This window comes from Aptenodytes patagonicus, chromosome 4 (genome assembly GCF_965638725.1).
Source record: "Aptenodytes patagonicus chromosome 4, bAptPat1.pri.cur, whole genome shotgun sequence".
Taxonomy (NCBI): domain Eukaryota; kingdom Metazoa; phylum Chordata; class Aves; order Sphenisciformes; family Spheniscidae; genus Aptenodytes; species Aptenodytes patagonicus.
The window spans coordinates 26,789,196-26,814,619 of NC_134952.1; the positions used below are offsets into that span (position 1 = coordinate 26,789,196).

A 25,424-nucleotide genomic window follows, 5' to 3' on the forward strand; every position below is an offset into this window, starting at 1 on the left:
CTGAGGATAAAATATATGCATTTTCCCACTCACGATATTATGTTATGGAGATAACCAGCTCTCAGTTATAAAAAAATCAAAGTATTTCCCCTTATTACTTTGGAAATTAAATTAACAAATTTACCTTTTCAGGTTGTGTAAAAAATTTGGTTGGCAATACAGGGTCCTTCGGTGAATCTGCATTGCACAAAGCACTTTTGCTGTTGATTACACATAGTGCTACATCACATACTGTATAAAGTTTCTGAAGAAAAAAAGAAAAGTATGCTTTAGGAATTACTTACTGTTTTTACAGTGTACAGAGAATGTAGTTCTTTAAAAAGTTTAATCTATGTGTTAAAATAACCACCACTAAGGACATATTTTATAATTACATCATTAATCATACTGTTGGCTCTTCAAACAGATACAGAAGTCCTCATTTTTCATATGATACTACTTAATAAAAACTAGAAATACTTTACATGTTGATGCTGTACAATAGAAGCTCTTGCTCAGTCAAATCACCATAAATGGTTTCTCATCTCTACTAGAAACTAACAGGTTTAACAGTAGCCATATAATACAGTATTTCCTCCCCCAACAGCAGAAGATACTTATGTCGGGAAACTAGGCAGTAGGAGTTAAAATAAGGCAGGCATGCAGTAACAGGAATATTTAACAGGTTTTGTTTATTAACTTCATTAGGTATTAGGTGTGCTGGATAAGGTCAGCAAGGTTCTGAAAGAATGAGATTGGCAACATACAGAGAATGCTTGCAATTAACACTGTCTCTAAAAGACCATAAAAATATCTGAGCTAGTGCTTTCAGATTTCCTGCAAATCCTGTTCATCAGCTGCTTGTGAAACCCTCAGCCCATCACCCAACACTTATCTGAATTGCATTTCTTACTTCATTGGCCTTTGGCTCATCAGGAGACTGAGCATCTCGGGTAAGCTTGATGTTTTCTGCCATCTTTTTCATGAAGGCATGGCTATTGTTCTCATTCTTTGTCATTAAAACTTCAAGCATGAACCACAGGCACCTAAAAAGCCATAAAACCACAAGCAATTACATTCCAGCTTTTATACTGCAGCTCTCACATACAACGTCTTAAAAAAATTTTGTCAGCTGCACTAGCTTTTTCTTAAGAAACCACAATCAATTTGAAGATATCATAAATAGATAACATCATCCGAAGATGTAAACAGAGTCTAGACCTTTCACACACAGAGTCTTAATCGTACTCTTCGGAATCAATCTGCCAAATTAGTGTGCTTCTTTATTATATCTGTAAACACTGCCCAACCAATCAACTTTTTTATCTTCCAAATATGAATAGAAGCAAGAATTCTGGTGCTACTACCATCTAGATGAAATTCTGTAGTCACTACCTTGGGCTATGTCTATGTTCCTATCAACAATGTACCATGACCACACTCAAAACAGGCTTAAACAAATAATACTTCTGCTAGATAGTTACCCACGCTACGTGGGTTTAATACTGGAATTCAAATAGGAGAGGAGATCCAAAACTGAGCAGATCAGATTCTTGCCAATGCTCCATATAGAAGGAAAAGAAATCCTTACAGATAGACATAATGGAATTAGCTTTCCCAGTTTTCTTTCTTTAAATCTAGTTTATTTATAGGGAGAACCCATTATATTTTGACTAAAAGTTTGTTTTAAGATTTTTTTTCAATTATGATATAAAGCACAACTGGTCCATCCACACTATCAGCTTCAGAGCTGCATGTGGCTAGAGGGTCAACAACAGTCATAATATGGTAAAATAATACTTAGTTGGGAAAGACATACAGGTGGGTCTGAGAAATGCAGACTTTGCCGGTAGCTAATTTAATTCTGAAGCTCTGGAAGAGAGATTACCTTGTAGAAACAGGCTAATAAAAACCCTAGAAAAACAGGATGACTGAACATTTGAATTCCCTGTCCACAAGAGCCCCAATCTTCTTAACTGATACAAATTAAAGATTGTAACGCAAGAGTTGAAGGAACGTTCTTCTCAAAAATTCAAAGTAAAAAGAGGGTTGTGCTCCATCAAAACACTTGGTTATCTGGTGTTCAAATAAAATAAGACATCTCTATTCTGACTTGCATCCAAGAGCTACAAAGGCCGTAAGTAAATAAATGCGTTAGATACTTTTACATCCATCTATTCACTATTCTCAAGAACTTAAATGGGATGAATACAGAACTGATAACATACCACACTGACCCAGCTTCTCCAAAACCCTGTGTTGTGCAAAGATTACTATTGAGGAAAAATTTTACGCTGGTAATTCCAGTTAACACATGTCAATTTCAATAGCTTGATTTCCTCACCAAGTAACAAATTAAATAAATCATTATCAACCCTGAACAAGACCCTTCCAGAACAACAGTGGGATTCCATGTAGAAGAATATGCACCTAGAAGAACACAGTCACACAAAGTTCATTCTCTGTATCCATTTCAGTATTTTTGGAATATGAATTTGGAAGAAAAAGACACTGTCTCAAGATAAGAAAGAAACACAAACACACCTCTGTAGGACAAGCTTAAAAAACTTCGTAAGAATAAATATCACAGATTATGGTTAAGGAACTTGCTAAACATGTATTTACTTTACGTGACTGTATTTAGGCCAAATAAACCCAAGACGAACTAGGGAGACAACTACAAAACATACTGCCAGTCTGCTTTTCCAAGTTCGCAAGCATCTACGTTAACACTTTAAAGTGAACACTATGACTCTCAGAACTCTTGAAAGAAACACTGTATTACATTATATGAGAAAAATGTTTTGCATTTATCTCAGGAGACTCTTTAGAGAAGTATTCCTGCCAAAATTCCTGTACAGAGTATTTCTTTGTTTGGAGCACTCCTCTCTGGCTAGTTCAGCCAGCCTGTGACAAACATGAGGGAAGAAATTTGACAACAAAGGAGAGCTATACAAGGGGTGTCCAAAAAAGCTCTGTGCACTAGAAAGCACTTCTCAGAGAAAGTATTAACTCAACAACTGCGAATCACAACTTGTTCCATGCATTTTGGATAAAGTACACGCTGGAGAGTGCTTTCAGACGTTGCCAGGAACAGGGAGTCCTGAGACAAAACGTGGACTTGATGATTAGGTAAGAAATCTTCACTGACTTCAGATTCTAACCAGGTGTGAGTCAAGTAACTCAGAAATCAGAACAAATCAAGTTTTTCATTTGAAGAAAGAATCAGGCTTGGACTCACAGGTGAAGGTGCAAAAAGAATTAAGATGTAAACTGGTTTATTTGTGCCAAGAATGAACTGCTTTCCTGATGATATATATTGTAGTATGTGGTTATACATGCCTTTGTAATAGCAAAACAATATAGTTCACAGTTCCACCAAAAATAAATAGAAGAAAAAAACCCAAAACACTAAAACCAAAGCTGGGGGGGATGCTTGAACAATTTTTAAAAAGTGTTAAAATTTAACCATTTTTTAAAATTCACGACAAGACACAAAGGAATACAAAAGTTATGCTTAAGGTATGAAAGATTATTTGAGGCACACAAGAAGGTCTCAAACTGGAAACAGTACAGAACAAGCTTCTGTATGACAGGCTTGTGTACAATAATCTGTGCTGAATACATTAAGAAGCACTAAGCCTGCACTGCAGACATATAGTGCAAATGGTAAGTCAGCAGCAAACTTAGCATGAATTCTAGTAGGTTTGCATAGGGGGGGGAAAAAAGGTTTCCAGTGAAGCAGGACTCTGACCCAGCATCAGTGGCATTACATTTTCAACTCTTGGAGAAGCTCTGCATTTTATAAGTTCCAAAATATTTGAACTGACATTACTTGGCATTACTTAAGTGTGTTGGGAAATTCTACAGATATTCCTAGGCACAAAATACAAGAATCTAAAATCATTACTTCACTTTAAAAGAAGCCTAGACAACTCACTAATTTGGTATACTATGGTGTGACCTACAGGCTACCATTTGGGCTTTCAGAATATATTGCAAAGCAGTTGTTGATGCCTTCCTTCCCTTGGCTAAGGGAACACATTTCCAAGATTATTGTTTTGCAAAATAAAACAAGAGTTCCTCTTCCTAATCAGTTTTTTCCAAGCACAGAAAAGTTCTCAGCATAACAATTCTAGAATCATTTGACACTTACTCTTTGACATCACGAAGCTGATCAACATCCTGAGGTTTTGTGAAATCTGGATCATGTGCCAGTAAGTGAATCATATATGGTACCACATATTCAGGCAGCAAGGATAGCAATTTTTCTACAGTAACAAAAAATCATAAATAACCTCTGTATTACACACACACACATGCATCACAAGAAACACTTTTTCAAAGTATTGATTTTCAAATATGGAATGTAAAATTTCAACTTGCATTTTCTTCCTGCAAATTTCAATTTTAATGAATCATTAAAAATAAATGAACGAGTTTTACTACTACAAAACTACTTGGTCTTACTTCAGGAAGAAGGTCATAAAGCCTAAAATATCAGAAAACAAAATTTTATTTTTTGAACAACTACCACAATAACAGCATTGTATTTTAAATGTATAATTCTCAGCAATGTACAGAGAAGTATTTTATGGTTTACGATAATGCTAAACTAAGTAAATTTAAATTTGAATGTGTCTAATATAAAGATGAGGAAAGAAATTAAACTTATCCAGTGGTACTTTAAAAAAGCAATTTGCCTAAGTTTTAATGATTACTCCTTCCAGTTTAGTATTTGACTGTTGTATTCTTAACAATTTTACTGAAATACTAACCGTTAGCCATAGGATTCTGCTTAATATATTCTCTTCGTATACTGATGTTTTTGAGCAAGCACTGTCTGGCGTGTGCTCTTCTCTCTTTCACAGGGTCTTTGGCACACAAAGCAAAGATTGCCATATATTCCAAAGGGAGCAGTAATTTCACAAGTGCCTTATGCAGTTTCTGGGCAAATATCTGCCTCACTTGGTAGCACTCATCCTACAGCAACATAAAACATAAGAGTGCAACCATTAAAATCTTGGTCTTAAAAAAAAATCCAAACAACCAAAAAACAGGCATTCAAGGTGGAATTAGAAGGAGACATTTTACAAACCATCAACAGGTGCAGCACAATAAATATTTGAAGTTTCAAGAACTCGTTTGAAAGCTGCAGTAAGGAATAGAAAATAATGTAGCAGCAACAAAAGCTCAGATGTAAGGACTCTGAACTCAATTAATTAAGAGTCACTTCAATTCAAATGCAGTTACTTACGTTAATGACAAGTGCACAGAGCTGGAACTGTTCTGGGGTAATTATTTCATGGTAACAGGGTTCCTGTGCAAGCTTCATTATTGCACTACCAGCAGCTAATCGCAGTCGAGACATATCCGATTTACTACACAAAATTGAGAGAAAAAAACAAAACAAAACCACAACTCTCCACAACTATCCTTAAATTACTTACATGTCACAATTACTTCTTTTTACAAGATCAATGAGCAATTAAGGTTTTTCTCCATTAGATCAGATCACAGTTCTATAGCTTCAGATCAAGCTAAATTAACCCAACCAAATTTGTGAAAATAAGGGGCTCTGCTTTTCCCACAAAAAACTTAATTCCAGTAAAATAGTGAAATGAGAAAAGTTTCTTGTTTTCATATCACTGTCTAAATGAAAGCCACATTTTTGCCACAGATTTTCTTTCCTTCCTTCACCCTCAGAATGAAGATGAGGTGCAAAGTTACCTCACTGTTGGAGTGAAGAAGCTCCACCGAAGATCACCCAACTCCTAAGTGTGTTAAAATCTCATCACTCAATTGTTTTCAAAGATACTCCTACAGGTCTTTTACTCTCTAGAATGTCTTTTACTATCAAGATATCTACAGGGTTCTGAGTTAGATTATTAGTAAATGACAAGAAAGAGGGAGTATCAAGCATATTTTTATACTTGCCATTCCACTCCTAAAATTAAAACTCCAGTCAGATCTGTTTTCTATCATCCCATTAGCCAACATTGTGCTCACCTTAAAATTCTAAAAAAGCTCCAAAAGAATTAACATTCTTTGAAATTCTACAACAAAATTGATGGAAGCGTGAGAGGAACAAAATCTGACCTGATTCGCTTCTGTTCTGTCAAGTCTCCTTCACTCACGAGCATAGCTGATAACAACCGGAGTGTGGAGTTTGCGGATTTCGACTGGTTGTTTTTCATACCCAACAGCCAGCGTACCAAAAGTTTAATTGCTTGCACCTATCAAACACGAACAAATAAACAATGAACTTACTTCCTGAAGTTGATAAAAGGCACTAAAACATACTGCTGTCAAATTGAAATTTCCATAGACTCCTATTTATTAGAGCTGATATATTTTTAAAGGAACAGAATGAAGCAGTAAATATTTACAGAGTGAAGAAGGAAGTAGCAGTCTTTGTGACATCAGGACATTTCAACTATGGTTCAGTGTCTTCTCACAAGTGCATCTAGAGGATGCAGGATACTTGCTACATGATTAAAAATAAAAGCAACTGGATAAACATTTCTAGAAATGGCCATAATTAGATTCACGGTAAATAGCCTATAAAGATGAATGAATAAAATTCATCAAGGTCTCAATTTATTTCAATTCTGTTTACAGTCAATAAAGTCAAATTACCTTTCTTTTAAGGAAAACAAACTTTTGAATCTCTTCGTTTTCTCAACATTCAGCGTAATTAATATCGGTAAGTGAAGACACCAAAATGCACAGCTTCTACTAGTTCTATAATTGTGTGTATAATCCACAAAAACTCTGAAACACTGCATATTCTAAGGAGACTAACACAAAAGTACTCAAAGAGATTTATTCTAATACTCTGCATTGCACAACTTGGAAAAAAGTAAATTTTTAATCTTAAATATACACATTATTACTAACAGCAGATCATTCACCTTTGCTAGTACTTCTGGAGAAACTTCTTCATCTGGAGACCACAATTTTCCATTTTTCTCACCTGTTGACTACAGACATTCATATAAGTTTAAGAACTGGTTCAACCCATACAGAAAATGTAGAGGTAAAAATGGAAAAAAAGTCATGGACTAAGCTTTATTTCACACAAAGATCTTTCATAATGCAGTATCACTGTACTAGCCATTTATAGAATGTTCCTTTATTGACCCATTTAGCAAAAAAAACCCCTTATTTCCCAGAGAGTTAATAACAGGCAAACAGAATAGTAAGGACTTACCAAAAAAAGAAAATCTTACCCTGTCATTCATTAGGAGATCTTTCACAATGAAATTTGCAACAACAGATTTCATTGGAGAAGCAAACTGGTCTGGAGCCAACATAGAAATATGACCCAATGAGACTAACGGAGTTATAAGTTGTTCTGGTACATCAGCATTCAAACTTCTACTAAGAGGCTGAGGAAGGAAAAAAAAAATTTTTTTCAAAATTCAACTACAGATAACTAAGCTAGCATGCCTAAAAATAATTTATTTTACTGCTGGATTGCTGATGAGTTTCACAGTTTTTCCATAAGAATTAATAAAGTTAGCAAATCAAAATGGATAAAGAATGTGATTTCCTAATTAACAGAGTAACCAAAAATCTGACACAAGATAAGGGCAAAATAGATTTTATGTTCTCTTCCTAATTTAATGGTGAAACACATTCAAACCTGGGAGATATGGGAAAGACTGACTCGATTCTATTCAAGAGTTGTGAAAACCTGAATCATAACTGCAAATGGCAGAAAATAATAGCAGGTAAAAAAACCTTGGAAACCACCAGGGACACTTCTATCAAGCGATCAGTATTTCCCTTCCAGATAACAGTCACCAGGACAATTCTGTGCTCCTGTATCACTCAGCACCCCCACATTGTATTCTGGTATTAGCGAGGGAACGTGCACTCTGACAGAAGTCCAAGCAGAGATCAAACTCTGTAAGCTTAATTCAAAGTTTTTCCACACTTCTGAATTATGCATAGGTTCAAAGACAGCCAAGATTAAGAACCTAAGATATTTTACAAGTGCAGATTAATAATGTTATTATTTAAGAGATTACAGTGAAAAGTAATAACCTCTCTGCTCTGTATAAAGTGACTTTTTGCTTTACAACTTGTCTAAGCAAGCAGTAAGCGAGCAGTAAGCTAATGTCCGAGCTTATAGTGAAGTAGTCATTCTACACTAACCTCCTCAGTGAGAAAGTGCTGTATGGGCAAAGACCTTAAAGCACAGTAATTTAATACAGTTTGAAAGTAGAGGATGTTACCTCTCATTTAGTATCTGCTAAATGTGTCCTCATGGGAATTCCAGCATATTTAGTTTATTTCCCCCTAACTTTTCCCATGTAGACAAAAAGGAGTATCTTATCTATCAGACATCAGAATATTACAAAATCGTGACTGTAAGAAACAAACATTAATAATTTACTATTGTAAAATTAATGACTTATCTCGACTACCATGCACCTGTAAGGCTTCCTAATTTCATAAATTGTTATCTGTTAATAAACAGTATGAATTAATGGTAATTACTAGTATCGATTAAGAAGAACAGAAACAAATCTTAAAAACAAAAAAGCAAGACATACCTCGAAGATCTGTGCAAGTTGCACTTCTTTATTTGAAAATATGGCATGTATACAGTGAACAGCTTGCTTTGCCTGATGAGGAGTGCCTCTTTTTGCTTTCTGATGCAAAATCGGAATTAGTGTTCTGTGAACATTAAACAAAATACTTCAAAATGCAATTTGCAATCTACAAAAAATAAAGCTCTTCACCTATACAAATCTATCCTCACAGTCCTATAAATCAAGCATTCCTTTGAAGTCTGTTCAGGAAAGATCATAATCATAAAGTGAAAAGCAGGATGGAATTGTATTTAGTAATACTTGTTGAGCATCTGACTGTACACAGTTAAGCAGAAAAAAGCCCACAGGGAAAAATCAAACATGAAAGAAAATAATGATCAAAATAAGGCTGTTTAGGAAGCCAAATATAAGGCTGGGGGAACCTGACAGGTTCAGCTAGGGTAAACTCCTGGGCTTGTTATCCAAGCTTGGAAGTGACAGAGCTGAAGAAAATTTATGAAATAACTATTAAATGTTAGCATGCTCATAGGCCTTTACTACTTTAACTTTGGTCTTTAATCACAATGTATACTCAAGTGAACAACTGCTTTGTTCTGAGCTTTTGCATTTGAGTCCCCTGAAATCCGTCTGCTGATCAGAGGCCACCGAAGGAAAGAGCAGGGCAGAAACCACTCCAGAGACCAGGTCGACGTTGCTCAGGTTTTTCGGTTCCACTCCTGAGAGAATGTTGGAAGGCAGGCCTGTTCCCTGAGAGGTCATCATCTGAGACACTAACTTGTGAGGTTTACCGTGCAACTGACCCACCAACTGACACAAGAAAACAAAATTGCCTAGAAAGCATGTGACACACAAACATCTAAAAAAAATCCTGCTTTCTTGAAAGGCTTGGTAACAATACAGCATTCAGTACATGGATTATTTAGCACCCAGCCTTCACTGACACATTCTACATCATCAAAATCAGCAACAAGAGGTGGAAGAAGAGCTTGCAGGGTTGAAAGAATGAAGTCTCAAATATTTTCCTCAAAAACCACATAAAACCCAAAAACAAACAAGAGACCCCTAGAAAAATGTTAACAGTATCCTGAAGTAGGAGAATGTCTCTTCCCAAACCTGCTAAGATTCCACAAGTTGGATTAAATAAGAACCAAAATAGCAGAGAATTCAGTAAAATCTACAGTTAAAATAAGCTTCAGTGCCTAACCTAGAGTTTTCATAGTGTAAGTACATGCACATTAAAGGGCCTTTGCCAAGCACCGGTGGATCAGTTACAAACCATACCTCATCACACCCCAACTGACATAAATCTGCAAAAGGTGAAACCTGACATGTTTACATGCACCTTTACATGTTCACATCTACAAGTCTACACGTAGTCCATAGGCTCACTTTGAGCAAGGTCAATGCTTCCATCAGACTCTAGAGTCATGTGGCAGTCGTTGTCCATGAACTGGTGCACAAACTTACTTATTTCCCATATGAGGAAGAATTTGGGCTACTGCTGGTGAACACTACTTCAAAGGACAGCAGGCAGCCTGTTTACACAAGCGGTTTTCAAAAAAACAGGTCACTTGAAACAAACTATCTTGCTGGTTATATCAAATCTTTTGTTTATGATAAAGATTTCTGCATATATAAAATCTGGAACATCTACTTGTCCTCAGACTTCTTTTTCTTTGCATCAGTGTAAACACTGACCTGGTTTTGGCTTTCAGAACGTTAACCTGACTGGCTTGCAAACCATGCCAAGGGCTAGACCTCCATTTTGACAGTTATATTTTTAAGTTATTTCAGACTGCCCAGACTATACTTCAGCAATATCTGGCTAAGGCACGAAGCCAAAAGAAATGTCAGCAATACCAGCTCCTTTGACAGAAGATGATATACCCCAGCAATGCACAGTCTTGACTAAACTCCAGTAGGGAACTATAGACAATTGGGACTACACTGGGAACTATACTGGCAATGGGGATTTGCTGGGCTTTTCCCTCTCTTCACCCCTACAGATGTCTTAAAAGGCATCTCATATGTGAACTTGTAACATTTTTCTTTTGCCCAAAATCTGATTCAAATCCATAAGAATCGCTGAGGTTAAATCTTCAATTCACTGAGAATTTAACGTGTACGTTGGTATGCACTTTAGCGTGGTAATACCGAGATGCTTTCAATATATGAGAACTTGAAACCTGTGCTTTATAATCTGGATTAGTTAGTTACTAACAGGCTAATTTTAAGGTTTTAGATGTTACCCATGAGGTTTTAAATAGTCTGTGAATACCTAATAGATTATGCAGCATTAATCAGCAGTTAAAAGCATGAATTGCATAATGACGACTTATAGACAGCCAATTATTCTTTGTCAGAAATTCATGCCTGCTTTCGGATCTTTTTTCCCCAACATGTTTCATAACAGAGCTGTTAACCAACAGAGATTATATTTTCGTTCCTTACAAAGATAGAAAAATTGCGTGAAGGACAGATATAAGTAGAAATGATGCCAAGGAATTACATCTTTGCCATATTTTTGCTGTTGCTTATTTTGTTACCTGGGAAACATGCTACATGCTGTTTTTAATGTGTCTATTATAAGAAGATATTTAAAAGTACCTAACATCTTCAATAAATACACAAAAATTGCGAGAACGCAGAATTTAAGAGAGACAGAAAGGTAGTGAAGGAATACAAAGTGATGGAAGAGCAGCTGTTCACATTTACAAGACTATAAAGTAATTTTAGGGGCAACATATTGAATAAACTATTAAGAGGCAGAATTCCAGATATGGAAAGCAGCATGTAAAGAAATACACTCACGATCTTATCTGTGGCAGGTCTGTTTCTATTTTGTGACCCGTGTTTCTGAAAATCTGTATGGCTGCCTCAGCTACCTTATCATCTTCCATCCTGAGGCACTGCAGCAGAGACTCATAGGTCTCTGCAGAGTGGAACGAGGTAGGATGTGTAAAGGACAGAACCTGTAGATACACATTAAAACAAAGGTATATTTATTCACGGTAAATGAATTATCAGAAAAACAAAATTATGGCTGTTTATGAGCATTACCATCAACATAAATAGCTATTACATGCTCATATGAGATTATTACATTCAATAACTGCATTTTGGAGAAGGTGATATAGGCATTTTCAAATAAATTCATCTATGCTTTGTTCTTCAGGTCCTCCCGTCCTCCAAACATTTTATAAGATACTACATTATTTGAATATGTGAACACATTTATTAAAATGAACACTTATTCAAGAGTATTTGTTTATATTCCAATCTACTTAAGAATGTTTTTTTTCAACTTAACTGAACTGAAATCTTAATTTCTCCAGAATCTATAGTTCCTGAGCAGAAAAGAAATCAAGAAGGTTACGATATCTACAAACAAAACATACGTTACTGTCCTCTTAATCTAAAGCTAATGAAATACAACACATTCTGTTAAATAGGAGAAACGTCAAATAAGAAACTAAGCATGCAGAGATTCAAGGCAGGACAAGAGAGAACAAAAGGTTATTCCAAAGCAAAACTATATTAAGTATAGTAAAGTTCAGATAACATAAGCTAGGGAGAACAATGAAAAGTTGCATGTATTTTGTGTGTTCCTTGGATTTATCTTATCTTGGTTTCTTTGATCAGAGTTGCCTACTTGTGTAAGTATCAATGTGTGAAATAACATTCTCAGAGATATCCACGTCACAGCAACAAAATCTTCAACCTTGGCAGATTTCTCTTCTGAGCTACATTAGCAAACAGACACCACTTCCTTGCATACTTCTGTATAACTATTTCTACCATGGTTGCCATTGCCAAATTTGGTGTGATATGTCTCCATAAACTCCACCTTGTTCATTCACACTTCTGAAAAGTCTCACTTTAATTATGTAACCTTCCCCTCCATTCCCCCCTATATTTTATACTGCCCTTTGTAACATATTGAAAATAAAGTCTCATTAGTGAGCTGCCAAATCCACCACAGATGTTTTCCAGATACTTCAAATCCTTCTTTTTCCCCCAGCCATTTCTCATCACCACTGAGAACACAAGTTCCACCATCCCCCCTTTTTTTCTCTACATAACTTGGCTCTTGAGTTTATTGCCTGCTTTCCTTCCAGCATTGTACAGGCCCCAAAGAACGTGCCTCTCCTAATTTCCCAATTCCTCTTCCTCTCACTTTACCTCTGCACCTTCTCCTGTATGACTTCCCTAAGCAGAAACCAATTTCTGCTTTAATGTGCATATTTCAACTCTTGGCACCCTTTTCAAAACATACTGCTTCCAAAAAACAATCTCTTTCATTCTTCTTTTCTCAAGTGAGTATTAATAACCAAACACTTTCATACATTAAAAAAGTAATTATCTAAATAATAACTATTAAAACCATGCTAACATTAATTCATTAGTCATACCACTTTTGTCCCTTCCATTACAAACTCTAGTTGCATTAATGTAGATTACCTTGAGAAGTTCAAGTCCTGCACGAATAGCAGTATCAGGACTTACACCCTCCTCTTCATCATCAGCTGTCCCCTCTATGGATTTATTCATTAGTTTTACTAGTGCACTGAAACAAGAAATACAAAAAGAAAAAAGCAAATGAATGTGACAATGTACAATGTTAAAGGCTGGAGATATCAGCAAGATTACTTGTTTTTGACAATAAATAAAGGGAAGGCAATAGTCCATTGGGGGGGAGGTGTTGTGGTGTTTGTTTTTAGTTTTTGTTGTTGTTTTTTTTTTTTAATCAAGCTATTCCATTATTCCTTTTCCTTCTGACTTAGCTTTCTGCAAAATTAATTCTTTAGGTAAAAAAAAAACCACCAAAAAAACCCCCACCATGTTGGCAGCATTCAGATCAACACATACTTGCATGAGTTTCAGAATGTAATTAGGTTGCCAGACAAGTCTCAAAAGAAATCCAAACATTCTCTTACACAATCCCACAAAAGCTAATTAATTCAACTGCTATATGGAAGACTGTGTTGCAGTTAACTGTGTGAAAATTATGATCATCATTTTCACCTTAAGCCCCACAAACAGCAGTTTCACTGGGAACAACTACTATATTTTTAAAATCATTTGCAGACATCAAAGACGTAGAAGAAAGAAATAAAAAATCAAATTGCATTCTCTAGGCTGCTGGAAACGAAGACATCTACATAAAATGTTTTTTTAAAAAAAGCATATTTACTGCTAGGACAGACTAATCTAAATCCCAAAAACTTCCCCCCCCCCCCCCATTTAAATCATCTTTATAATCATTCATGAGTTAGTATGATCTTTCAAACTTACCTAATGGCTTCTGAGTCAATATGTACAGGGGCAATTCTTTCCAAAAGAAACTTGACCATTTCCAGAAAAGGATTTGTTGGCTGCTTAGGATTTGCAAGTTTCCGGGCTATCTCTCTCTACAAGAATGTTAGATACAAACAAGAATTATATTCATTTTACTTACTACTTAAGCACGTTGAATAAGCTAAATATAGCCACTTCTTTTAAGCCACAGAGATTGTCTATCTAATCAGTGAAACTTATTTTAAGGGGGGCTGTTGTTATCTCCAAATCTTTCTTTATCACATTATATTGAAAGCAGACATACTTTACCAAACTATTTAAATGTAAGATGCATTTAGGTTTCTAGTGAGAGTTCTTCAGTTTCTTAAGGAATTGCAGGCCAGATCCAAAACAGTATCGAGGGAGAGCTAAGTGCAATGTAAAGGGAATTTAAACATCTATGTTGACAAGAGTAACCAATAAATCTGTAGGTAACCCTGTTTTATGTGTGAGATTTCATAAGCAACAATGAAAAAACTGTACTAAAAGCTACGCTACTGCAGATGTGCAGAAGCACTACACTACCTTGGCTACAATAAATGTTCAGACCCTACATACTTGCCTATGAAAGTTTTGTATCCAAAAATCTGTTTTTCCCCCTCTGAATGCCCAAATGTCAAGAACATTAAATTCAGCTGCAAACCCAGCAGAAGATGGATAAGAAGATATTTTTTGTTTTGAACAGAAGTCTAAAAATCTCTCAAAGAAATGACTTCTTGACCTTCTTTCTCCTAAAGGGTTGGATGCTGCAGACCTTACAAACTAGGAAAGTGGTCTAATTGTTATGCTAAAATATCTTCAGGAAGTGGGAAGAAACCTTCCTCTTGAAATTGCATCACTGCATTCCCAAAGTGCAAAATTTACTAGTTTAGAAGGAGACATACTCTTTTCCCTTCCCTGGACAATTTCAGAACCATTAGACAAAACCCAAGAAGCCTATGTTTGTTTGTTGATGTTCCCTATTGTGATATCTGTCATCGAAATCACTTACTTTATTTTGGGACCATAATGAAAAAAAAATCTGTGATTGTTGGCACAATCTGTAAATCTCTGGAAAAGTCCAATTTAATATTAAGGTGTGTATTTTCATCAAAGAGGTTAAATAGATGGGGGGGGGGGGGGAGAGAGAGAGACTGATCTCAAAATAATGTTCTAGGAAGAAAACCAAATGAATAATATGCAGATGGTATAATATTTGTCTTGCTGGTACTCAGAACAAGTTTCATCAGTGTCAGAAGACAGTTTAGGAACCTTACCATAAAAGAGACACTTGAAATAAAATATATATTAAAAAAAAAATTAAACTGGTCTTTTAGTCTTTGTGCTTGATGCTCATAATCCCAGGCAGGAATGAAGCTAATGTTTTCTTAGGAAGCAAGATGATGATCATAAATTATATTTTCCATAATCTCTACAGGTTAACCAAAAAGTATTTTATGAAAATCGGAAATATATAGAATCATGTTAAGGTACCAAAAGAGACCATTAACTCCAAATAACTGTTTTAAGCACAAATATTTAAGGTATAAAAGTTTGTTTTTCCATTTCCTTACCACACAGACATCTGCCTGTTTACAAGAACATGTAGGGCTAATTAACAGTTCAAGCTGGGACCGAAGTTTCTCATCGTCACCCAGAACCTGATTGAATTTCTTCACAAAATCTTGTGCTTTTCCAGGATCTGGAAGGTTTTCTGTATGATTAAACACAATTTAACATAAGATAAATTTGCCACTTCAGTATGCCAAGATTCACAGAAATACAATTTCCAGGAATGCTGTAATAACAGTTTATACTTACTTGCTATGGTCATCAGCTTTCCAAACATGGCAGCACTGTTTGCTTCTGACTGAGGACAACAGCAAAAACAAACAAATCAGCAATATCTTCTTTATAAAATATACCTTTAAACTGATCTGTTTGTTCTTCTGCAGCACTTCATTCTACTCTGGAATCTGACATTTTATGGTTTTGTTTTAAGAGCAAACACTAGAATAGTATAACAGTATCATTAGCAGCTACTACACACAGAAAAAGGGGAAAAAGCTTCTTGCAGTATCAGAGAACTGCAAAAATGCACGAATTCACATAACAGATCAAAAATCAATTGTTGGAAAAAGACCTCAACCCCCCCCCAACAAACAATTCCCCCAAGCCCACCTCCACACCAAAGCCCCAAAGCAATGCCCTTCTATTTAAAGTTTCTGCTAGTTTGAAGATACTTATAAGTAAAATTCCAGTATAAATACTTTAAAACTTGTTTTCAAACAAATCATTGCTTTAACTTACAACATATTCCACTCTCAAAATATGTTATAAAATGAGAAACAAAAAAAGTATGTCAAAAGCAAACAAAAAAACTTTGAAAAAAATTTTAACTTTTTCCAAAGTTATTGACCAGTAATATAAAATAATGGTAAACATAAGGAGCCCATATACCTTTAAGCATTACTGAAAGTAACTTTACTTAATGAGAATGGAACATTGTCTATATATGTAAATCAACAAAATAATAAAGTCACACTGAACAAATAAAATAGTATTAAAAACCCCTAGTAAATTAGTCTAACAGGTCCATTGGATAAAGTATTAATATTTTCAAAACCGTACAGTGGGCTGCTTATGCAAGTCTAGTAATTCTCGTACGTGACTCCTCAGCATGTTCTGGCACTTCCACATCTCATTCAGTGCTCTGCAAAAGTACAAAACCAGAGAAGAAAAGCTTACCAATTTGTTCATGACAAGAACATGCTGGATGTATTAGTAAACAAGATTGTTTGTTTATTTATTTATCTTACAAGCGCAACATCTGCTAGGTACAAGCAAAACATACCAAGTATTAAAAATAACCATTCCAAACAAGGTGGAATTTTCTGTTTTTACAGAACATCTCCTCTCTTATTATTCTACTTGGAACAGTTTCACATATGCAGGACAGCCACAGTATGTCTTACAACTGCCCAAATTACCTTGAAGATAACATTTTCAACATAAAAACCAGGCCACTATCAACTGGAATTCAGTTATATATCTTCATCATGGACACTAATATAGAGCATATCTAGAAGTCATTACTTGTGCATTTTTAACTCTGCATTGTTTTCATTGAATGAAAACTAATGGGTAAAACCACTTTTCTCAAATGTCAAGGTATCTTTTTTTTTTAAGGACACGTCGAGTTTATACGTAAAAGAGAAATGTTTTGAAATACTACTTGCAAATAATGCTAAGCATCAATTACTAATACTTTTATTTAAATCCTGATAATACAAGTAAGATTATATAGATGTTGGAAAAGCCTGAGAAAGCAAGTATTTGCTGAATACAAACTATACTCACTTGACAGCATTTGGATCCAAGCTAGCATACAAATAGTACAAGCACTTCATTCGCTCTTCCGTTTCCAAATTGTGTGGAACGAGATACTGAGCAAAGATTTTCTCTACCAGTAATCTGCAGGAAAAGAAGAGATAAAAACTGTACATTCCAAAAAGTGGTGATACCTTTCAGACAAGCTGAAAGAACAAGAAATATTGGAAGTCATTGAAACTAGATTTTTCAACAGAGAAGAAAAAAAAGTAATGGTCTTTTTCTCATCTCTAAAGATCCCTCCCGCTGTTCATAGAAAGATTAGCAAGAACTGCTTCTTGAGAGCTTTTCCATGTTCTTTCATTTTCACCTCTAAGAGGGAGTAAGTGCTTTATTTGTCACCATCCAAATTCTCCTTTTTCTTTAGGCTCTGACAATGTCCCTTTGTTCACTCTCATACATAACAGAAAGGGATACAGACAGTAAAAAGCCCAAATAAAGGAGAAAGAACACAAGAATCTAACTCAAGGGAGAGGAAAAGTAAAAATGTGAAGTATCCTTGAGGGAAAGGTTAAGTATTTAACTGTAGTATTTGAAAAAAAACAAAACATTTGAAACTACTCATTATTCTAATATAGAAGCCAAAAATCAGCATTAAGAAGGTGGAGACAAAGGAACACCAAAACATATACAACTAAAGGAGCAAAAGGGAAACTAAGTGAGAGCAAACCAAACCAACAAAAACATTCTCCAATTATCTTTTTTTTTTTTAAACAATAATACATATTTAAGGTTTTACATAAAATACAAAACTTGAACTACAAAATATGACTGTACAGTTCATCTAATTATAGCTCCCCAAATGAAAGAACATTCAGACATTAATTTAATCCATAGGAATGAGAGCTGTGCACAATGTGCAGCTATACAGTTTGATATTTATGGACAAATATTTTGTGTGTTTGAATTTACCAGCTTTTTCACTATGATGCCTAGTAAGTACTCTGGGAGTGCCTTGTACAAAGAGCATAGAAGGCAGCACAGGTCAAACACACCTTCTTTCTGCTCAAAGAAAATTCCAAGAGGCATGATGGCAAGGCAGAGGAATAAAAGGATGATCATGACTATGGATACAACTATCTCAAGGCACCCCGTTAATATTGAAGAAAAGTTGGCTTTCTCCCTTTAAATGTACATTTTACTACTGATAACTCCAAGAACTAAATTACTTGGGGAACAGGATCTTCAGATCTCAGGAGACTCAACTCTGTTTAATGTACTAGGAGATTGGAGGCATCAGAGTTATCTTACTAATTTAAGAACATTGCTCTAGCCCATGTCTCTAAAGATACATGTTCTAAGAAAAGCTGTCAATACAAATGGTGAGACTGTATCATGCCTTCCCTGGTCCATGTCGGTTAGGGTAAAGATTTACAAATAGGGAATTCCTCTGGGACACACTTTTCTTCTGTGAAGGACGTCACTGGCTAGTGTATCAAGAGTGGGTAACAGGGCAGTGTTTAAGATGTGGTTATTTTACTCCATTCCCTGTGCATTTGCTGTAAAACAAAGCAGCTCAGAGCACACAGTTGATAAGCAGCTCTTACGGCTGGAAGTTCTCAGTCTTGAGTAGACATGCACATCATGTCAAGTAACATCAAAAACATTATCAAGTGACTGAGTTAAGGATGTGTGGAGAAAATTTGTTCTATCCCACTTCATGCCTGAATACTGTGATACTGCGCTATTATCTTTTGAAGGAACTAGTGTTATCCCATGCACACAAGGGAAAATACTCCAAGGCTCAGATAGCTGTTTACCGTTACTCCCTCATTATGGAAGGAAAACAGATCAGAGTTGGCTAATTTTGACCTATGTTTGTGTGTTTAAAGGATTGGATGGACTCTGTCTTAAATGATCATAGCATTCTACAGCTCTTCAGGTGCTAAATGTACGAACTTTCTAATTCTGACGATAACATTGAAATGCATTTATTCCTCCACTCTGAGATGGGGAAAACAACCCAATGGTGTGACTGAGAAAGAACTTCATTATCAGCCTTAAAAACTAGTAGAACTTGGATTAAAATTCAGGGTAACAAACCGAACTAGAGGAACACTGAAAATCAAACCACCAGTCTTTCACTGTGGATACCCAGAAAACGAACAGCATACAATCCATGCCTATTCATGCAAAGACCAGTTTCAATGGCTTTAATCAGCCTTTCAGAAGAAATCACGTCAGAGAAAGAAACTCAGCTTTGATGACACAGTCTTTCCTTAAAATTCCTTGCCTCGTTTCCCTGACAGTGTTCTGCATTTCCCGTGAGCACGAATATTTAAAACATCTGCCCATTCACTATGGAACTTTGATTCATTCCCTACTCACTATCAAACCTGTGTACTGACAGTGAGACGTGAACATGCTAGAAAAAACATGAACGAACCTCTCAATGGAAATTAAAGCATATTTGATGCATATACATATGCAGAATTAGCTTTATATAAACTATGCTGAGATTTCCTAATTTTCTGCTATTTGATACTTCTACCTCAGCAGACTTCCAGTGTAATTTCTGTGTGTACAGTCTCATAACCATATCTTTCTTTCTAAAAAAAAAAAAAAAAAAAGGCGGCAACTAATCAAATATGTAACTCTGGCCCACTTATGATCAGCCAGATGAACAAAGTGAGAGCCTTCACCACTGCAGCGGTAAGAATCCACTATCATAACTGACAACTGAAGACGACTATTAGCCCATCCAGACTAGTCACTAAGATCACGAAACATACTGAGGTAGCAGACTGTATAAGCAAGATGCTAAGAAACACTATAAAGAAATGGCTGATTTCCGAGTCTGCTGTATTAAAAATCTAGGCTGAAATTCTATCTTTGTGTGATCTCACAGTTTGGCTTTCCTTATGAAAGACAAAGAATTAATAGTGAGAGTTGAAAACTATCTTCCTTGGCCAAAATACTTTTCTCTAAGCCAAAATGGTATTTCAAAAATTAAAGGGACTGAGTGACAAACAGGGAAGACTAGACAACAGTAGAAGCACCTCTCATATTTCTTCAGCTTTTGTTCTACCTAAAAGGTCCATTTCTATGTAGCATACCAAAAGGAGATGTCTGTGCACATACTGTGGTGTGCACATGCACGATGTTCACAGATGATGGATTTTAACGTGCTAGCCCCTGGAAAGTAGTAAGGCAAACGAAAACTGGGTATAGTAAATGCACAGTTTGGCAATTTTTTTCTCTACACAGTAGTTAGTTAATGACAATCTACTATCATCACCGATCTAGTTCCATCAGTAAATAGAATGAATACATGAACAGATAATGCAACCATCCTGAATATCTTAGTACATGTCTTAGTGGTTATTAATTAAATATATCGTACTTAAAACCACAAATACAGAATGTGATATAACAGTTTTCTCAGGATAAGCACATATTTTCAGAGTATCTCTTATCACTATACAATTAAAATCAGGAAGGCTTAGGTTGACTCACTTGTCATCAATGCTATTTTGATAATATATGTGCAAAAGTTTATCCTTTATCCAGCTCACTTTCTCTGCAGCATCTTTTCCAGCCTCGGCATGAAGACAATACTTCTTGTACAGCTGGGCAAGACCCATCATGGCTTCTTTTCTTACTCGCCACTTGAGGGGGAAGAAATGAAAAGGAGGTGGGGAAGTGGTTTTGGTAAATAAACAACAAACACATACAAAATACAGTAAGGATGTAGAAGTGTGAAAGACAAAACAGCCACATTCTGACCTCCTACATTTAGACACTTCAAACGCTGAAAAATGCTGTTTAGAGCCTCTAAATGAGAATTTGTAAAGCCTACATAAGGGGTTTCTTCCCTGTACTATGCAGATTAAGTATTACCTGTACAGAGGAATCCAGTACTCCTCTGTGCTGAGCAAAGAAAATCTAGGAGGTAGTCAGTATGAAAAAGTTAAGTACAGCTTAATGCATATGCCCAAATAAGTGCCTTCTTGAGCCAGGATTTGGAAGACTTGTCTATTCAGAGACAGGCACCAATCAGAGGTGGCAGCCTTCTTTCGCCCCACAGCCTTACACTGTCTTACAGCACACTTGTCTAGAAATAGGAGATCCAGAGCTTAGGCCTAGCTAAACTTTCTAGGGCTTGAACTCTTAGGCCACTTTCCAGGACAGTGGGAGAGGCCGTTTTTGCTGAAGCCTCGAAGTAATCACTGTAAGACTCCAGGGATCCAGGAAAAAGCCAGACTGCAACATTCACGGATGGAGTTCCTGGGTTCTCATCCTTGCTTTTTGTGGTCACTACTTTATCCCCTCATGTAAACAGGAAATGTCCCATTATTAAACACTTTAACAGACAAGATCCGTAAGCTCTCCTACGCTGACTTTTGGAAGGAATCACACCAGAACAGACTGAGGATTAATTTAGAGAGACTAGTGTCTCCCACTGAATGATTTACACAGAAAGCCTCAGAAGAAACTTGTTTTCCCTCACCATTTAAAAGAAACGCATGAAATTCAGACAGAGAGAGAATTTCTTCCAGACCACACTAGATATCAATTTTGGCCTTGAACTCCAAGGACTAACAATGCTCAAATCATTTCACCCTATCAAGCATAAATGTAGATACTATTATTCACGCTGTGCATAACTTCTTCAATCTTGTTAAACTGAGGGCTTGTTTTAATAACAACAAGTGAGATACTGCACATTTAATTTCTTAATAGTTTTACTGACTGACTTCCTTTTCTTGAATGACGAAGAAAAGAAAAACCTTGAAGATAATATGGATTATGTCAGCACAACAGCCTTTGACATCACTAGCTGTTGGACTAAGTTATATCAAGAAGAAAGCGGAAAAAACAGAATTGTATTTTGTTACATATTTCTTAAACATTAAAACCACAAGTAATGGGTCAAGATGGTAATGACTTTGACAGTATGTAGTATAATACTTTGTTTTCACAAAAGAGAAAAATTCTAGATATAAATAGACGTTATTGTTTAACTTCTCTGCAGGAATTTATTAACACCCATTGCGATCTAAAGCACATTTTAAAGAAAATAAGGGCCTGAAAAAGAAACATTTTCAGAAAAGTATTAATATTTTGCTGCATTCAGATATACCCTTCCAGTGCAAGTGATAGCTTCACCAGATCTCCTACATGAGACAGGAAGGACAGCAAAACTATTGTCAGAAGACAACGGAGAAGGATTGCAAGAAACCATTCTAGAAAATTTAAGCCTAAAATGAAAGCAGAGTACTTCACAAGGGGTTATAAGGAAAGGAAATTTGGATTGTCAATAGATTTCTGATCATTGAAATTGCTGTAGAGACTAGAAGTCAGAGCACGCAGAAAGGCAGTTTCAGGCAGAAGATGGGAGGCACTGGACAGAATCCCTTAGAGAATGCTTTGAGACACCATGGAAGCAAGTCACTGAACAGGAGATACGGGGGGGGGGGGGGGGGGAAGAGTAAGGTGCTACTGAGAATTAAAGCTGAAACAGCATACAGTAGGGTAAAATATGAAGGCAAATGAAAATAAAGGGGAATGTAATAATCAATTTCAAAGGGAGCAGATCAATAAACACAGCTAATGGAAGTACTACCCTGATTTAATTAACAAAAGAATTTTGACAGTCTTAGCTTCCTTAGTTAACCAGCATAAACTCCTTTGCTGAAGACTGCTGGGCTGAGTGGAAAAAAAACCGTTATTGAAAGTTCAAGACAATCCCTTACCTGTTGGAATAGCTAACCTATTCCTTCTATAGAGTTAAGAATATTAAAATCTTTAAATCTTTCTCCTTCATCTGGAAAAAGCCACAATGGTTTTTAGTACACACAGAGAAGGAAGAGTTAAAACTAACACATGCAGAAAAATGCATGAAGAGAAATAGAAAATGGGAGTCTGTTCCTATGGCTCCTCATTCTATAGCTTCTGACTTTAAGCTGATGATGTGAAAGTCTGTTCTCACGAAGGGACTAAGTCTCTAGACCACAAAGGCTGCTGGGAGAAATGGGAACAGAAGTCAGCTGTCAAAACCCTCCTCTAACTTTTCAAGTTCTTAAGGTTACTCCATTATAAAGGAAAAGTACCTGAACCATTTTTAGAAGCTTTAAATTTTTTTTTTTTTTTTTTTTTTAAATGTCTCCTGAAACTAATTATTCTGAAAAGTGAATACACTGGAAAGACCCTAGAGACAGCACTCCAATGGAAAATTCCTCAGAACAATTCTTACCAAAGACTGGATTCCAGTTTTTGGGAAGCATCTGTTCCCAGAGTTACTTTTCCAACTGGACCAACAAAAATGGATTTGAAAACTATGGGGGAGGTGTGGTTGCTTGGGGTGTTTTTTGTTGTTTTTTAATAGCTGTAATCATTGTGCCAATGCCCATACAGACTGAGTTAGCTACGGACATTTTTTTAAAAAACGAAGTACTGTCTTTTAGCCAAAACTTTTTACTCTAAAAAAGTCATTAGGCTATTTTTACTAATACTGTGCCAATTAGAATATGGTCAGGAGAAAAAAACAGATCACATAAATGGCGTAACAGTTAGGATGGTTTAAATTTAAAGTTTTCAAGATTCCACATTGTTTTATAAAGAAAAAAGGCAGAATTGAAATGAGAGATTAGTGTGTTTAAACAATCAGCATTCTACTTCAACCTGTTGGACAAGTGTTCTTTCTATTGTAATATCTATACTCATTTGATAGATGATTGCAGGCCCAAAAAGAATTAGATGAAGTCAAATTGAAGAATGATCACTTAGGAGTTTGCAGTAGATTTGTCCAACAGAAACCTGGCTACAAGGGGTAAATACAGTCCGCAGAAGATAATTGAGTTCTTTAAAGCAAAAGAATAATTAAAATAGGTATAATGCACTATGTCTGAAACTGAAAAAATCCTACATAGAAAATATAAAGACAGTCATACGGACATATCAATGCCCCTCTCCCAAACTGGAGAAAAATCCTTAAAAAAAAATGCTGAAAGTTTACAAGTCCTTGATATTCACTTTATAACACTAATTATATTTACAAAGACATGCTGTATTGTTAAGGTCTACTTCAAATGCTAAGTATTTGTTGTAGTCATTTCTAGTCAATCCTCAATTTTCATTTCTCCTCAGGATGTATTTTCATTAACGCTCTCTCCAGATTTTTATAAGAGAAACATCATCTAGAGTTGAAGGTATTCTTCACTGATGAGTGCCTGAAAAGGCACCTAACCTTGAAATGTAAAATATCATCAAACCTATGACTGGTCTGAAATCACCAAGCCAAACATATTAGGAACATTAAGTACCACCACACTGGGTTTAAGGCTATGTGAACTGAAAATCCCTAGCTCCGCAGAAATTAGTATTACAGCTGTGCAACTGACTGCCTTTTACTGATGGCGACATGCTAAAGGAGAACAGAGACACTATGTAGAAGACACAGTAACAATCATCCCATTCTGACTAGGTGGAAGTCCCAGTGGGAAGCGGTGGTTACACTAAAAGTTTTCAGATCTGATAAATGACTTTTTGGACATGTTTGTTTAATGGCTGAAAAAGGAGGAAGGTGGTCTTAATCACTCCTGAGAAATGTGCAAGGTCAAGCTGCAGGTACAACTAGTTGAAGAGCTGCTTTATAATAGTGAACATACTCAAAATCAGTATTTCTCTTTGTGCAAAGACGACATCCTTTTCTCAAAATCCATTACAGTAACATTCTCAATTTAAAAAGGGGAACATAAAAAAGAGAAAGTTATTTTAAAAGAATTAAAGTAACTAGCTAGAATGACACAGGTTATAGAAAGGATGCCCCTATCAAAAAGGAACAACAACAACAACAAAAAAATCAACATTGCTACACAGCACAGTGGAGTCTGCTATTAAAACATCATCCTCCAAAGACCACAGAGCCACATCTGAAAGTGTAAACAGGAAAGAGTATAAGCTCTGGCAAGTTGAAGGTAAATCTTTGATGAAGCATGGCAAAAGCTTCAGAACCAAACTATTAAAAGCATACTAATTAAACATCGTCACCAAAGCTTCCAGAAGCAGGAAGCCTTCCAGACCCTTGTGTAGGGCTGAAAGACAAACAAGACTTATTCCAGGAGAGAGGTCTGAAGAGGTTTCTTAAGGTGTCATTAGAAGACATTTTAAAACTAATCAAACGAGCAGTAACAAAATCATTAAAACCAGGTGGTATTCCATCCATGACTTCTA

General features: G+C 35.9%; 1 protein-coding gene across 2 annotated transcripts in view; it reads right to left on the reverse strand.

Annotated features, from left to right (window-relative positions):
- PDS5A (PDS5 cohesin associated factor A) overlaps positions 1-25,424 on the reverse strand; it is an 86,301-nt gene that overhangs the window by 14,468 nt on the left and 46,409 nt on the right. For both annotated transcript variants that reach the window (XM_076336122.1, XM_076336121.1), the window contains exons 12-28: positions 20,706-20,857; positions 17,220-17,333; positions 16,491-16,572; positions 15,681-15,729; positions 15,434-15,573; positions 13,839-13,954; positions 13,005-13,110; positions 11,355-11,515; positions 8,544-8,667; positions 7,212-7,370; positions 6,894-6,962; positions 6,079-6,215; positions 5,237-5,360; positions 4,758-4,962; positions 4,136-4,250; positions 893-1,025; positions 125-244 (exon numbers count right to left, since the gene is read on the reverse strand). In XM_076336122.1, coding sequence (XP_076192237.1) covers positions 125-244; positions 893-1,025; positions 4,136-4,250; positions 4,758-4,962; positions 5,237-5,360; positions 6,079-6,215; positions 6,894-6,962; positions 7,212-7,370; positions 8,544-8,667; positions 11,355-11,515; positions 13,005-13,110; positions 13,839-13,954; positions 15,434-15,573; positions 15,681-15,729; positions 16,491-16,572; positions 17,220-17,333; positions 20,706-20,857 — 2,106 coding nt within the window. The remainder of the gene's footprint in view (positions 1-124; positions 245-892; positions 1,026-4,135; positions 4,251-4,757; positions 4,963-5,236; positions 5,361-6,078; positions 6,216-6,893; positions 6,963-7,211; positions 7,371-8,543; positions 8,668-11,354; positions 11,516-13,004; positions 13,111-13,838; positions 13,955-15,433; positions 15,574-15,680; positions 15,730-16,490; positions 16,573-17,219; positions 17,334-20,705; positions 20,858-25,424) is intronic.